At 37.8% G+C, this 16,668-nt stretch overlaps 1 protein-coding gene across 1 annotated transcript; it reads right to left on the bottom strand.

Annotated features, from left to right (window-relative positions):
* Positions 1-4,614: 4,614 nt before the first annotated feature.
* Positions 4,615-14,894, bottom strand: LOC109053998 (transcription initiation factor IIA subunit 1-like). The gene is made up of 10 exons (XM_042746337.1): positions 14,664-14,894; positions 12,708-12,809; positions 12,464-12,620; positions 12,307-12,371; positions 11,466-11,532; positions 9,896-10,020; positions 7,769-7,870; positions 7,425-7,664; positions 7,128-7,217; positions 4,615-5,650 (listed from the first exon to the last, which is right to left on the bottom strand). Exons 1-10 carry the CDS (start codon positions 14,691-14,693, stop codon positions 5,543-5,545), a joined length of 1,086 nt encoding a protein of 361 aa, XP_042602271.1. The 5' UTR covers positions 14,694-14,894; the 3' UTR covers positions 4,615-5,542.
* Between the last annotated feature and the right edge of the window lie 1,774 nt (positions 14,895-16,668).

Below are 16,668 nucleotides of genomic sequence, written 5' to 3'. Positions count from 1 at the left end.
CCCAAAACTGAATCAAAATATTAACAATATGAATCCTAAATCATGTTTCTTGACTATTGTCTTTCTACTGCTTGAATCATCTGCTTCCTCCATTACATAACCATAGTGTTATGTGTGTACTCGATAACGTTCACTAGGCTTGAACTGTCAGGATGTCCACATGGAAAAACACACTTCAACACACAGCACTCTATACATGTGAACAACCTGCCGGGGTTTCAGAGGACACTGAAGAGCTGAAAAGTGGGTGTAGATAGTGATAAATATAAAAGCTCGGGGCTACAGCTGTACTTTCCACAATCACACCATTAAAACACCTATTTTAAAGAGAGTGGGAGACATTATAATCTGCTGATGTCGTTGTAGGCGTAAAATTCATATGAAACCGAGGCATTAACACAGCTGTCCTCTCCATTACAAGCCTAATGGAGTGTGTGTGAAGACTGATGAGGCATATAAACCCAGATGGTGTATATACGTACACTTGTGTGGCTTCGTGACCTGAGACGAAAGGTACGGATGGGACGGAGGAACTTATAGGTATTAGGACACGGACTGTGAGTGAAAATTTGAATGTCATATAGATAAAATGATGGAGGAAAGAGTACTGTATCCAAAGGAGAGTGAGAGACTTGTGCTGATATGGTGCTCAATCAACCTCAGTGGACAACGCTGTGGACCTGCAGCAGAAAAGTGCTGATTCAGGAGAAAGGAGGTGTGGAACTGGAATGGAGTGATTTTTTACTGCAGATGAAGCATTAATGTCGTGACCGAGGAGGAAGAAAAAGGCAAAAATAGACAAACTTCGTTTTTAGTGTTCCTCCCTAAATGTTTTGTTCTTGTTAGTAGAATCATGGCTTTTACCTCAGATTTCTCTCTCTCCCAGTCATCACCACTATATCTGTGAAGCAGTCTCAATACAGTCTCATCAATACTTTAATATATTTACAATACAATTATGATTTATGGGCAAATTATTTTTACAGGCAATATCGCCACCTAGTGGACTGTTGCAGTAAGGAACAAGGTAATGCCTTGACATATTGTGGCAATAACATCTGAATCATAAAAAAAATACGGGTAATGCCTTGACATATTGTGGCAATAATTTTGGTATTCTTAAACCCAGCTGATTCATATACAAAAGACTTTCCAAGGGTGGAAAAAGTACGCACACGCAATATTATATGACACTGAACAGTTGAGTATACAATATTACTGTCCCACTGTACTTTTGATCAAATAAATGGGACTTGCTGAGCATAAAATACTTTTTTTTTTAAAAATATATTTTTAATAATCTTACTGACCACAAATTTTGAATGGTATAGCGTGTCCGTTTTTAAGGATACTATATTTTAAAGGGGTCATCGAATGACATGCACTTTTACAAGTTGTTTGAACTGAAATGTGTGTTGACAGTGTGTACACAACCACCCTGTAATGATAAAAATCCACCCAGTGTTTGTTTTTTTGATCTCATTAAATAATTTCCCCTTTCACATATCAAGCCTCAGCTTCTTGGCTGTGTGATGTCACACAGACCCAGGCCCCTCCCACGATTGTTGATTGACACCCCTGATTTACCTTAGACCCGCCCTGAGTGAGACGTCATGAGTCTGCCATTGGTTTTCGACACTGGAGCAGGGGTAGACAAGAATGTCTCCTGAGCGATTTTGAGCAAAGTGTTTTGTTGTTGGATGTAATACTGAACATAGCAGTCATCATTAACTCCTGACATGTGAGCCGCTGAAGACGCAGTGGATTACCTTTGTTTTTGAAGGGAATGCATCCTCCGATCTGCCTAAATGTGTTAATATTCATGCTAATCATTCCTGATCCAACCTCATCAACAGAATAAGTGATTATAAAGTCCTTTTATGAATCTTTGCAAATCGCCTTTCATAATAATGTGACAGTTAGCAAGTTTGTGACTAAAGTAAACAGTATCATGAGAATTGCTCCTCACTCCACAAGAAAGGGGTGGGGTGAGCAGAGCTCATTAGCATTTAAAGGGATGTGCACCAAAACGGGTCGATGTGAACAGCGCTGTTTTTGACAGGATAAGGGTGTTGTTTTACACTACCATTGAGAAATTTAAACCAAAGTATTTTATAGACTTTTCATTAAGACCCTATAGAATCACATCAACTTGTGGAAAATGGGCATCCGATGACCCTTTTAAAAGATAATATACTTGTTCGGTGAACCATAAACAATTATTGCACATGCACTTGTGGAACAGTCTTTACAACACAGAAGAGTTTACAGGCAGTAGGCAATTAAGGTCACAGTTATAATAACTGGACACTGAAGAGACCTTTCTGCTGACGCTGAAAAACACCAGATGATGTCCATGGTTCCTGACCTGGACTGCAGATGTGGCCAGTGCAATAAACTGAAATGCCTGTAATAGAAGCAGCCTGAGACAGTGCTACAGTACAGCTGATCATCCTTACAGTGGCAAAACACGTCTCCGGTGTTGAACTTGCTAAATTTACAGGTTATGAAACTTGCTGGAAACGTGAGAGGACATTTTTGCTGAAGTTAGTTTGCTAAAAAGTCCAAATAAGCTATTTGACTTTTCATATGGATAGCTCAACTGAAAATTAAAACTGTACCATGGTTTACTCACCCTCAGGCCATGCTAGGTGTATATGACTTCCTACTTTTAAATGAATACAATCATTGTTATTTATATATATATAAAAAAAAAAAACGTCCTGGCTCTTCCTAGTTTCACAATGGCAGTAAATAGGGGTCGAGATTTTGAAGACCAAAAATAGTGCATCCATCCATCGTAAAAAGTGCTCCACACAGCCTTCTGAGGTGAACTGTTGCATTTGTGTAAGAAAAATCTCTACACGTAAAGCTTTATAAACCATAATATCCATCTTCGGCTAACTGAACTTGAACGTTCACAACAGAGTGACGTTCCAGTGGATGATAAAAGGATGTAGACGTAGTGTATCTCTGGTGTAGGGATGTTCATTTCGCTTATTTCTCCTAACCGTCAACAGACGCTCGTTAACCGCCAAGATTATTTTAAATTAGAATTGAATTAAATTTGAAAGCAACACTGGTTTCGGTTTCATTTTAGTCTAAATGAATTCGTTTTGGCTTGTTTATATAGCCTAGCTTGTTATATTTTTAAATTCTTGCTATTTTCTAAATACTGTTAAATTGAAAGGATTTGTTGTGGCGTGAGGGGAACTAAAATAGCTGCGTTTAGTGTTTATAATGTTTGTAAACATTTCGTGTTGGCATTAGGTCTATTTCTGAATGAAATGATAAATTGCGACTTATACGTGACTTTTTCCTCTAAAAAATTTAATATAACTCTGATTGTATTCGTCTTAAAGATAAAAAAAAAAAAAAAAAAAAAAAAAAAAAAGTCATATACACCTAGGATTGCTTGAGGGTGAATAAATTAGAGTATTTTTCATTTTTGGGTGAACTAACCCTTTAATAACCCACACAACAAATGACAATAAGGGAAAGTAGTTTCATAGGCAGAACATTTCATGACACTTAGACAAATAAAATAACTAACATCTTTAGTAGAGGTCAGTTTCAACATTCACATTGATTTCAGGCATCCACCCCTGCACAATAAGAATAAACCTACACATGAATAAGTATTCAGATGACAAGTTGCAAAAAGCAAATGTAGCTCAAGAATGAGAGTCCATTTTAATAGTGCTTTAATAAAGTTCAGCAAAGGCAAAAATAACAAAACTCAAATGTTTCAACAAAATACTAAAGATCTCTACTTACATAACACAACCTTCGATAAGAATCAGAGACAGAGCAGTTTGATTGTTAAAACAGTATATGAATAAACATTATGTTCCCTCACATAACCCAGACAGTAGTTCTGAAGTATTCTTTACTTACCATTAGAAAAGCAAAGCGAAATGTACAGTTCGTAGGATTTGTTAAAGGCTCTCCCCTTTAGACAAAAGACCTGATACCTAAATTAAATCTGAAAGGCACAAACAAGGATAAAAAAAAAAAAAAAAACCCCAACACTAGTCCAAGCCATTTCATCGAACAAACGTAGCAAGGACATAATTGAACGAAACGTATCAATACTTTCAACTGCTGAATATAAAGACAGAACAAAAACTAGGGCTGGGCGATGTATCGCGTGCGACTGTCACGCGCATTTCGTCAGTAAAGCCGGTTACCTGATTACCGCTAAATTGCGATCACCTGCTTTCAAATGGAGTGGCATTTAATAGACAGAGCCGTAGTTCACTGACAAGCTACACAATATCGTGTTAATTATCGAAGGCGATTCATCTGCGATAATGAACGCGATATTGCGTAGCTTGTCAGTGAACTACGGCTCTGTCTATTAAATGCCACTCCATTTGAAAGCAGGTGATCGCGATTTAGCGGTAATCAGGGAACCTTTACTGACGAAATGCGCGTGACAGTCGCACGCGATATATCGCCCAGCCCTACAACAAACTGTGATTTCGCAGACTGTATGAGGGCACGGCTTAAAAAGTCAGACTAAATACTATAAAGCAAAATATGGGAGGACAAAAAAAATAAAATAAAAACACCCTAACAAAGCTCCACAATGCACAGAATCAGGTGTTGAAATCCTCCTCTGAAAGGAGCACTTCTTTCACTAAGAGCACAGTTCGGTTTCATCCCCCCAAAATTCAACACTGCCTGATCTTCAGGAATAAATACAAACTACTAGAAATGTGTAAAATAAGCCTGACCGCAAGTAAAGAATGAAGGGTGGCCTGACCGAGCACTTCATTGACACCTAACACAATAGATTGCACACAAACACACGCAGGACAACAAGCTCTGTGATGCACTGCCCAAAAACATGCATCATACTGCCAGAGCAGATCTTTAGCCAGAGTACAGTTAGAAAAATCCATGACAGACGTACAAACACGCCAACAATTTAGTGAGATCGACAACGTTACACTTAACTTGCCTGTTTTCATTGGTATCTCTGCTGTTCAACATACAAAGGTCTAAAAACATAGCAAATATGAGAGGAAATTATGGGAACAGTTCTTGGTTGCTTGTTTTAGTGTTTGTATAAGGTGGCAAATGGTGATGAAATAGTCCTCGTGTTGGACGATTCACTTTACACAGGATTCAGATGGCTGACCTAGCTACGGATATCACCAACAAACACGCACGGTTGCAGTTAAAAACTGGCCGTCTTAACACACAACTTAAAGTCAGCGCCAGGTGCTGAAATTGGCTCCATGCGCCTAAGGTTTTCATTCATCTGAGGGGCAAGAATATTGTTCTAAAAGAGACGTTATGGGTCCTGTGAAACTCTGCAGGTAAAAGGGCCATCTTAAAAGGAGGAGGGAAAAAGAAAGAAACAAATCTCTTGGATGGCACACATTATTTTTGTGCCGGTATCATTTAAAGAGCACAGTAGCACTGGGACGTTACTCTTCAGCCCCCAGAGTGGGAATCTCCTGAAATGTACAGTTTCAGGTCTCGATGTGTCTTGCCTTAAGAGTGGACAGTTCTGGGTTTTGTTCTTCACCATTTACCACTCTGCATCTCCAATGGCTTTGGAGAACACATAATCCCGACCGTTCAGATTCATTATCCCGTCTTTCAGGTGAAATTTCCATTTGTTCTTACTTCTGTGAATCTGAAGCACAAGATAGTGTCTGAATTTAATTTCACGGAACATCAATAAATAAAAGTTTGCATTAATTTCTGTATGTTTAATATGTCAGAGACATACCATTTTTATATATTGATTTTATTCTCATTAAGTTTGAATTCATTTTACCTTATGCAATGTCAAATTTCACACAAGAAGAAATATTTTTGCAATAAATTTCTAGGTATGTAATATGTTAAACTAAATTATCAACAAAAACTCACGATAATATCCTAATTCCCATACAATGTCCAATTTCACTTGTAATGTTAAATTAAATATTTTTGCATTTAGTTTGAAGGTAATGTAATGCTTTTTCATGGGGGAAATATTATGGCTGAATTATATCATGTTTTTATTTTATTTATTTTTGTAATTCATGTAATTTGTTTTTAGGGAAAATAAATTACTCCAAAACTGTATTTGGCTTAAATCTGTTAACACACAAACACATAAAACATGCTTAAATGGATAAAGGGATTATAGTTTAATACAGCAACACATAAAACATGCTTAAATGGATAAAGGGATTATAGTTTAATACAGCAAAACAGTTTATTTATTAGTACTGGTTATTAAATTAATGCACTTTTCTCTATGCAAATGTCCAATTTCATTTGTAAAAACCCGTTAAAAACATTTTTGCATTCAATTTCTAGTTATGAAAACTGCATAAAAATCTTGTTTCCACAGATTGACTTATTATAGTTTAATTTATCCAAATATTTTATATTGCAATACATTTAAGTTTTCATGCAACAATCCGTTATGTCTTAAGGAAACTTTTGGGAAAAAACATCTGATGTGTAACATTATATTAGATCTGTGCATTACAGTAGGTCTTAATATAGACTCAATGTTAATCAAACAAAAGAGGGAATCACTCGCTCTTCTTGATTGAACAGATTTTGTAGTTTTATTAATCAATTTATTTGTAATGAACACACTAAAGGGATTAACATTTGATTATTTGTTTATCTTACTTGAACGCTTCGGTTCAGATGTAAAATGGAAAAGGTAATGCATTATTTGTTTCTTATATTTGTTCTACTGCTTTTTGAATTTGTTCTTGGTTACTTACAGTAACAAAAAAAAATAGCTATATTGTGATTATCAATACAGTAATGATTATTAAGAAAAGAGATGGAGGAAAAGACGCAATATTGCTTGGTGATTTTGCTTCGGAAGCTTCAGAAAACTCTGCTTCAAAACGGGTGTATCTCAGTTATTTTGTAAAATAAACATTTTTGAAAATCTGCTCCTCGTGACTCATTTTGCCAGCACAGGTCACATTTATATATAAACCTGTACAAATCTACCAACATTCTATGCAGACCCAGTTACCATCTATTTAAAGAGAAAAAAGTATCCCTGTTTATTTTTCTCATGGTTTAAAAACTTCAATCCAGAAGAAACTTGTATGTATACTAACAAATGAGGTAACGCAAGTGACAATACTAACCTTGTCATACTGGCAAACCACCACGTTCTCAGTGTCAAACAGCTCCTGATCTTCCTCATCACTGACGTCATCTCCACTGTTTAATGGCTCCTAAATTAAAAGACAATTGTCAAACAGACAAACTATGACTGGACCAAACCAGACCAGTCACTGTCCTGCAGAAGCATCAGTTCAGTATCATTTACATGCTATTATCTCTTTATTCATCTTCAATCAGTTTTGATTTTTATATATATCCCTTTTTAAAATGACATTTCTAATGGATTTTAATGAATAACAACACTATCCAGAGAGTACCTCCTCCACTTGTCCATCCTCTCCACCATCTTTCTCTTTGTCTTCATCCTCGTCCTCATCATACTCGTCCTCCTCCTCTTCTTCCTCTGAGGACGTGTCTCCTGCACCGTCCACCTGGAGCACCATTGGAGGCTGCTGCGAGGCCTGTGTCTGCTGTGGCTGTTGTTGCGGTGCCTGTGCTTGAGGCTGCGGCTGAACATGCGCAGCTCCTTGTTCCGGCTGCACAGCCATCGCTGCTGCCTGCACGACAAAGACACGCAACTCCCCTCAATACACACATGCCTCATGCATTTTTCAGTACCAGAGACGTGTACTTTATGCTTGAGGTCAGAAGTTCTGCTGACCTGAGTGTTCTGCTGTACTTTATTTCCTGTGAGGACAATCTGCTGCGGCTGGATGATGACTCCGGTCTGCTGGGAAAGGCCTCCCTGAAGAGGAGTCAACACCTACATGAAGAGAAACACACATTCACTGGACTTTTGTTTTCATACACAGATCAGCTGACTCCTCAGCAGACTTTGAAAACCAATTGTCATAGCAAAAAAATAATAATAATAATAATAAAATAAAACAATTTAAATGCTACAGTAAAAACCTGGTTATTAGTAAGTTTCCTTACTAAATATGGTGAAAAATGGTAATAGATTAATTGGAACAATACTAAAGTTTACTTTTTTTTTTTTTTCACAGGGAATTCTGGGACGCTTCACATTTGATGGATTTTCCATTTAAAATGTTTTTTACATTCGGGTTGTTTTACATTTTATGTGATTAAACAAATGCACCATGGTGTCTTTTGTATGACATTATTATATTATATTTTTAAACTGTATAAGATCTGGAAACCACAGCTACCCATTTTTAATTTACCATACATTTAACAGATTATTTATAGTGTACATCATCTTTCATAAACCACTGGAGTAACCAGGTGGTTAGAATTGGCAATCACACATCCTCCTCACTTACACTCAGCACTGGCGCCCCACAGGGATGTGTACTCAGTCCTCTCTTGTACTCCCTGTTCACTTACGACTGCTCCGCTAAGCAAAGCTCCAACATCATCCTCAAATTTGCTGATGATACAACTATCCTAGGACTCATCACTTATGGCGATGAGACATCCTACAGAGATGAGGTTAATGCACTCACAGCATGGTGTGCTGATAACAATCTCTCTCTAAACATCAGCAAGACCAAGGAGATGATCGTAGACTACCGGAAGTCACAGAGAGGGTCACGTTCCCATTCACATCAATGGAGAGACAGTAGAGACAGTTAAGAGCTACAAGTTCCTTGGCATTCACATCTCTGAGGGTCTTTCCTGGAGCCTACACTCAGAGACCATAGTGAGAACAGCCCGTCAGCGTCTCTACTTCCTGCGGAGACTAGAGAGGTTTGGCATCTCCTCTAACATCATGTCAAATTTCTATCGCTGCACTATAGAGATCTTCAGCGAGTTGTGAGAACTGCAGAGCTCATCATTGGACATAAACTCCCAGCCTTACAGGACATCTATCAGAATCGCTGCTTGAGAAACGCTCGCAGCATCACAAACGACTACAATCAACCCGATCATCACCTGTTTGCCACACTGCCATCAGGCAGACGTTTACGATCCATCCGATCACGGACAACCAGACTGAAGAACAGCTTCTATCTTCAAGCCATCAGACTGCTTAACAACCAGCTATCCTTCATCTAAAACCAGAATACATGCTGCTCTTATGTTTACTTTTATTGTACCTGCACTGCCACTTTTTAATATTCCTTCATGTAGCTCTGTGACACTCTACATTGACATTTTGGACATTTCTCTACTTAGGAATACAATCGGAATGTGTGCTGCTCTTAAGTTTATTGCATCTGCACTGCCACTTTAATTTTCCTTCATGTAGCTCTGCATCACTCCACAATGACATTTTAGACACTGCTCGACCCAAATAATCATTAGTACCTCAGGACTACTTATGAATACTTTAACTCTTAACACTGTCTACCTTTATTGTATCTGTTACTGCCACTTATTTGTATATAATGCTCTGTCGGTGTCTTTTCTGCCTATGGGCACTGAAGTCACTCAAAAATCTCAGTGCTCTACATGTACATCTATGTCTTTTATGTCTTGTTATTGTCACTGTATGTCTGAGCCTCGTCACAAGCATTTCAATTTCCCCCAGTGTTAACTATGTAAATGACAAATAAATGCCTCTTGACTCTTAACCCTGCAATAATAAAACCTGCTCTACTTCCAACAGATATCTTCCAGTATAACCGTCCTCCAGTTATGATATCGCATTTTAAACAAGACAGACTTCTTGCATTGGTTGGCTAGGATGAGGACCTCTGCTGACTCTGGGAAACAAATCCCACTCATCAAGTGCATAGACGTGGTCAAAACACACCCTGCAGTGACAGAACTAGAACAAACGCTTCATTGTTGTGTGTTAAGTGAAGTATGAAGCACAGACCTGCTGTATAAGAGGGGCCTGCACAGCTCCAGGCTGCATCTGTGGCAGGACCTGCAACATTTGCTGCTGGGGCTGAATGATGTATTGAGCTCCATTGGCAGCTCTGACCAACTGCAGGAGCTGACCTGAAGACACAACAGAGATGGGCTTTTTTAAAGGCATTCACACTCGTGTTAACATGCACATAGTCACGAAACAAACTGTGAACAAGACAAAAGAGGGAGGACAGAATTTGATTGTCTACCAGGAAATTATTGGATTTTAGAAAGAGGACGCTGCAAACCAAATAGATAATTATTTTATGTGAGTGACAGGTTGCTGGCCAGTTGAAATTTTTAGCTCATTAAACAATGGTTCCACAAAGAAAAAGTTCCTAGAAAGCATCTCCGAGCCAGACAAATGAACAAGTTCAAACAACACGGACATTTAAGGGATCATTTACAGTTCCATCAGTTACTGCTCAGCTTTTCACCAAATCCTGTCATCATTTATTCACCCTCAAGTTGTTTCAACCCTGTACAAGTTTATTTCTTCTGTTGAACAAAAGATTTTGGAATTGTTTTTTCTTCGTATTATGGAAGTCAATGGGGACCATCAACTGTTTGGTTACCCATATGCTTCAAAGTATTTTCTGAAACTTAAAGTTTTGGAATGACTGGAGGGCGAGTAAATGACAGTTTCATTTTAGTGTGAACAATCCCTTTAAATAATGACAGGGACATGAAATAATGTTTTGAGAATCACTGCACTAAATTTTTTCCCTCTGTGAAAAACAGAAGTTAAAAGGGCATTACCAGAAACTAAAGTGAATCCCATATACTGGCTAACTTAAATCACACCATTTCCTCAAGTCCTGTAATTAATGTTTGCTTGCTTAAATTTTCAGTATGTTTAAAAAGTAGTATTACTTGCATAATAGACGCTGCATGTACTGATTCTATTGGGAACACCCAATGATAAATTTAGTGATAATAAACTCTATGATGTAATAATGTGGATAAACACCGCCTCCGCAGAAGATGATCAACGCCTGCTTCTACATCACTGCCTCTTTAGCCCCACCCACCACTTCACACACGTAGTAGAAAAATGAAGAGCGGCAAACGCAGCTCTATGCAGAAACAACACAATACACTGTATTTGATTAACTTTAATCTTAATGAAGGTCCAGATCGCATCAGTAAGATCTCAGTCCTTTGTTCACTTAATTTTACCGCAGATTAGTTTAAAAAAAAAAAAAAGGCACAATTTGCTGCAGGATTTTCAGAAAGGTTGAAACTAAAAGACGATGCCATGCCGACTACACTGAATCCAACAGTAATGTCATAAGTGTATAACTGGAACACATTTCATTGATGGAGCTGACGAGCTGATGATCTGAATCAGATGAATTAAGTGCTGCTTTAGAACACTGATTTTGAAACTTGTGAATCCATTAGAATCATTACAAGACAGAATCACGATTCAATTATGGAAGTGAAAAAGAACGTATGTGAGGACATGCATTCACATTATTTTATAAGTCATCTTAAGGCCCCCTGAGAACCACTGTTAGATTGTAATGTCTTACCCTGAGGGGTGATAAATTGCTGAATCGGTGCTACACCTGCAGGCAAAGCCAAAGCTGCTGCTGTACTCTAGTGAAAGAAAAGATTGAAACAAGAATTGAATCCACAGAGGACACACATACATTAATGATCGGGTAGAGAGGGAGCAAGAACAATATCCTCGCTGGAATCTGCTGTGTAATCCAATTTGAAGTCACCAGCTTTTGTCTAAACCATTTTCTAGGACGACTCCACCCATCTGTTCTCCTGCTGGCATTAATGCTGATCCTACAGGGTGTTCACATGTACAGAGAACTACAGCGACCAAACCACGCCAGCCATTCACTGTCAGTGGGAGATTTCTGCTTTAAGAGTTACAGTGACTGTTGGTGGGATGATGTTGGCATGTTCAGATTTGCATCAAAGCTGCAAAAATGAGCAGTGACGCAGCCAACTCTAAAGGCCCGTCCACACCAATAACATAGCATTAAAAAAAATCTTTCTTAATTTAAAAGAACAGCTATTATGCCATTGAGGAACAATAAATATCAATGGAATCACTTTCAGAAAGACTTAAGCACATTAATGATAAATAAGCCAACAGCCAATCAGATTCCATCCTGCTTTAAAGAGCTTCAGCATTTAAAGCAGCAGACAAACTATCGGCCTTAACCCAAGCCAACAGAAACAATGGAGCTCATAATTTGCCGTGTGTGTGAACTCTGAACAAACCTTAAACAATTAAGTCAATACAGTGATACAGTAAAAAAAAAAAAAAATTAAATGCATGAATCAAACCAAAAACCATTTTATATTTCAATGTTCCAAACACTAACACGTGAATGAGAAGAACACAACACTCACCATTCCAGGGGCACTCATGTGCTGGAAAATCTTAGGATCCTGAACAATGACCTGCTGCGGAGTAGCTGAGAAGAGACACACAAACAGTTTACCATTAGATACTTACTGGATCTTATTTCATTTCTAAGAACACATGCATGTTCAGATCAGGCCTCACCCTGCTGCGCTGAAGGCAGGAGGACCTGCTGCGGTTGGGTTTGTGATTGCGTCTGCTGCGCTTGTTGGGCTTGCTGCTGTTGGGCCTGCAGAGCCTTCTGCTCATCCGTAGGAAAACCCTCCACTGCCTTGGACTGCATCAGCTTATTCTCCCACAGCTGCTCAGTAACAGAAGGGCAGCGAGATGCAGGTTTGAATAATCCATCTATCCATGCAGCATGTTAGTGTTCATCACGACATCTTACCGTTTTCAGCTCCATCAGGACCTGTTCATCCACTCCCTCGTCCAGAAAAAGCTCTCGGACTTCATTGATGACATCCTCCATCACTGTTCTATACACTTTAGGTCAATGAAAGCAAACATACTCAATCACTTCTTACTATTGAATTACAAAATATCACAAATCAATATAATTGGTTCAGAATATCAGTTCATATGGTGTGTTTACAAACTGGACTGAAAAACTCACTGACGTATTGAATAAAGCATCTCGTCAATGTGATTCATGATGTGCAAAGAAACAATGATTATGATGACTTGGATTGAACTGAGAATTTGACCAACGAGGAAAAAAAGATTAATTTTAATGGTCTTATAGCAGAAACATTAAAAAAATAAAAATAAAGGTATTAGCAATATGTTTACAGTTTGGCTTTATGACAACTACCAAAAACACTTATGCCTTAAATAAATATTTTTCAGGCAAACATTGATTACATTTTTGTATTGTCTGTAATATATAACTTTTTTTATATACATTATAAATATATTTGGTTTCTAAAACACTTTTTTTGTTGTGTGAAATCATCTCTGCAATAAACTGAACTGGGACAGAACATAATATAAAGTAATAAACATAAAAATGTGTTCCTAGATGTGGCTTTAATGTAAAGTTGGTCTTAAAGAGACTAAAAACACACTTAAAGGGTTTGAGGGAATACCGGGGATGACGTTATTACGCAAAAACACTGGATTGTTTCTGAACCAGCTCTTTGAAATCGAACCGTTCAAAAGAACCGATCCGGGGGATTTCACTCCGACTCGAAGCAAAAATAGACAAATAGCGTTCAAGTAACGTGTCCATAACGGCTCGTTATGGAAGCGCGATGCATCCGCTTTGTCCATAAACAGCGCGTGCACCGCGGCCAAACACAGGCGACGAAACTGAAAAAAGAAACAATACTCAAAACACATGCACTTCCGGATGCAGCCAGTCCGGAATGAGAAAGCAACCGTCTTTCTCTACCCAGAAACCACATCGCTATGGCGCCACTAATACACTGTTTTGCTAAAAGGAAGACAGGCAGCAGGCTCGCGGTCCGCGTCGCGTCCTGTCCGTCGGCTCACTATTTAAAGCGCGGTCTGGTGTTTATATGCAGAGCCGGTGACGTAGCGCCGAGTAGCACCTTCCCATCCCGGGCAGACTATATTAGAGCGCCGGTATGGCTGTATAAAACCGGGCGTCTGAAAGAAGGAGGGTCAGAGGCGGAGAGAGACGCAGACAGAGAAGGGCGACGGTAGCCATGATGAAACAGCACTCGCCTGCCCTGTAGCGCCCAGCGGACAGGCTTCCGTCAACCTGTTTTATTGTGAAAATCGGGTCATATTTGGGTTTATATGCATGGGACTCGGTAATATAGGGGGTCATGTACAATTCGTTAAAATAAGATTGTTGTGATGTGACGTAACGTTAGCTTAGAAAGGCTTCCGTTGTAACACGCAGGACAACAAACAACAAGTCAGCTCTTCCTTAATAAACACATATGTACTGAATTTGTTTCGATAACGTTACAAGTTCAGACTCTTAAGGGTGCTTTAGTAACAACAGACTGTAATATATCGAGTTACACGGAAAAATGCGAGCCAACATATTTTATTTTCCGCATTAAACACAGATTTGTACACGGCCGAGGCCGAATGTAACAAAGTCCGTGTTAGTTTATCACTTTAATGCGCTCTTTTTAACACATAATGAAGCTTACTGCAGTGGAGCAGAGCCAGTGTCTTCTCCCTATCAACAAACACTCACACACTTCCCTACAAAGAGCTCAAATGGACCAGATTTGAGGTGTACGTGTGTCTAATATGTTTTATTATTGAAAATGCCAAGTGTGGGTTTGGTTAAACTGCGCTGCGTCTAACTACAATGCTTGGACACGTGTGTGATTTGGAGTATGAGTGCCGTTTGTCTGATCCTTACCACTTGGTTCGAGTTAGCCGAGCTCGCCATTACGAGCGGGAAAACACACCGCGAATATCAAGCGAGAAGCCCAAGAAGCATTTAAAAAAAGCACGGAAACATCTAAAACGTTTAAAAAGTCGCCGGTTAAAGTTTCTGGAAATAAAAACACAGCTGTTTACGATCTTATTCACAGTCCCAGGGCTGCTGCTCCCCAGCCGTCCGTCTTCTCCGGTCCTCCGCCTTTATATACGGAGCTGCGCGAGACACAGGGCAGGGTCAAGCGGGTGCTGTGCGAAGTATCGCGAGATTTCGACGCGGTCTCACCGCGAACGCGACACGGTTAGTTAGCAGATCCTGGATCAGCCCTTCGCTACGGAAGCTGTAACAAAAAACAGCCGATATATTCACGTTTATCAACATATACAGTACAGACCAAAAGTTTGGAAACATTACTATTTTTAATGTTTTTGAAAGAAGTTTCTTCTGTTCATCAAGCCTGCATTTATTTGATCAAAAATACAGAAAAAAAACAGTAATATTGTGAAATATTATTACAACTTAAAATAATAGTTTTCTATTTGAATATACTTTAAAAAAATAATTTATTCCTGTGAGGCAAAGCTGAATTTTTCAGCATCATTACTCCAGCCTTCAGTGTCACATGTAACATCCAGTCTATCACATGATCATTTAGAAATCATTCTAATATTCTGATTTATTATGAGTGTTGGAAACAGTTCTGCTGTCTAATATATTTGATGAATAAAAGGTTAAAAAGAACTGCATTTATTCAAAATAAAAAAAAAAATTCTAATAATATATATTCTAATAATATATTTTCTTTACTATCACTTTTTATCAATTTAACACATCCTTGCTGAATAAAAGTATTGATTTTATTTAAAAAAAGAAAGAAAATGGTGTATATTGTTATTACAAAATATTTATATTTTAAAAACATAGCTTCTTTTTTTTTTTTTTTACTTTTTATCCATCAAAGTATCCTAAAAAAGTATCACGTTCTGAAAAAAATATTAGACAGCAGAACTGTTTCCAACACTCATAATAAATCAGAATATTAGAATGATTTCTAAATGATCATGTGATAATGATCCTAAAAATTCAGCTTTGCATCACAGAAATAAATGATAATTTAAAGTATAATAAATTTAAAAACAATTATTTTAAATTGTAATAATATATCACAATATTAAATTTTTTTTCTGTATTTTTGATCAAATAAATGCAGGCTTGATGAGCAGAAGAAACTTCTTTCGAAAACATTAAAAATAGTTATGTTTCCAAACTTTTGGTCTGTACTGTATATAAATAATTACTGTTATTATTATTATTATTGAGACCAAATTTATTACTGTCCATCTGAATGTGTGTGTGCATATATATATAATTGTGTATATAATATATATATATATATATATATATATATATATGCCTAATGCTATAAAAACATTAACCTTTATGTTTTAAAAACGAATTTAAACTCTCAGGAATCGCTCTTTCATAACATCAAATTTAGCCTCAGAGTTAAGCTTAAATTGCACAATTAACACTAGATAAATTAATAAAGCAAGCTATGGGGACATTTATAGCTAGTCCTTCATTGTAAAATACAAGCCTAAAGGAGTTATCATTTTCACCACACGAGGGCGAAGTGTACCTCTCCATAAGCAACTGCTGGTTTATATCTTAAGATTTATATTAAGCATTCTTATGCACGTGTTTTAGATTTATTTCTCAGTACTTTTAAATCATTAGGGATAGCTAAACTAATAGTGTCAACATTTTTGGAGATAAATATTTTAAGAAGTTTACTTCTACAGGGAAGTGAGTTACTACCTCATTAGAAAGTTACAGAGTGGATTGTCTACATTCAGATCTTTTCTTCAGATTTAAGGTGTCTTTACACAGAAGCGTCAAGGCTCTCTTTGCCTGCTCAAAATTCAGTGCAAAGATACAATGGCGCATAAATACCAGACTAAATGATGCAACTTGGACCCACGTC

This window comes from Cyprinus carpio, chromosome B20 (genome assembly GCF_018340385.1).
Source record: "Cyprinus carpio isolate SPL01 chromosome B20, ASM1834038v1, whole genome shotgun sequence".
Lineage (NCBI taxonomy): Eukaryota > Metazoa > Chordata > Actinopteri > Cypriniformes > Cyprinidae > Cyprinus > Cyprinus carpio.
The sequence above is the reverse complement of the archived record's forward strand: the minus strand, read 5'-3'. Positions and strand labels throughout refer to the sequence as shown.

Bases quoted from the DNA above. Each gene is read 5' to 3' on its own strand.
- LOC109053998 (XM_042746337.1), bottom strand. From the start codon at position 14,693: ATGGCGAGCTCGGCTAACTCGAACCAAGTG. The intron at 12,372-12,463 runs GTGAGGCCTGAT...GTCTCTTCTCAG, and splicing joins CCTGCCTTCAGCGCAGCAGG to CTACTCCGCAGCAGGTCATT. The intron at 11,533-12,306 runs GTGAGTGTTGTG...TTCTTTCACTAG, and splicing joins ACATGAGTGCCCCTGGAATG to AGTACAGCAGCAGCTTTGGC.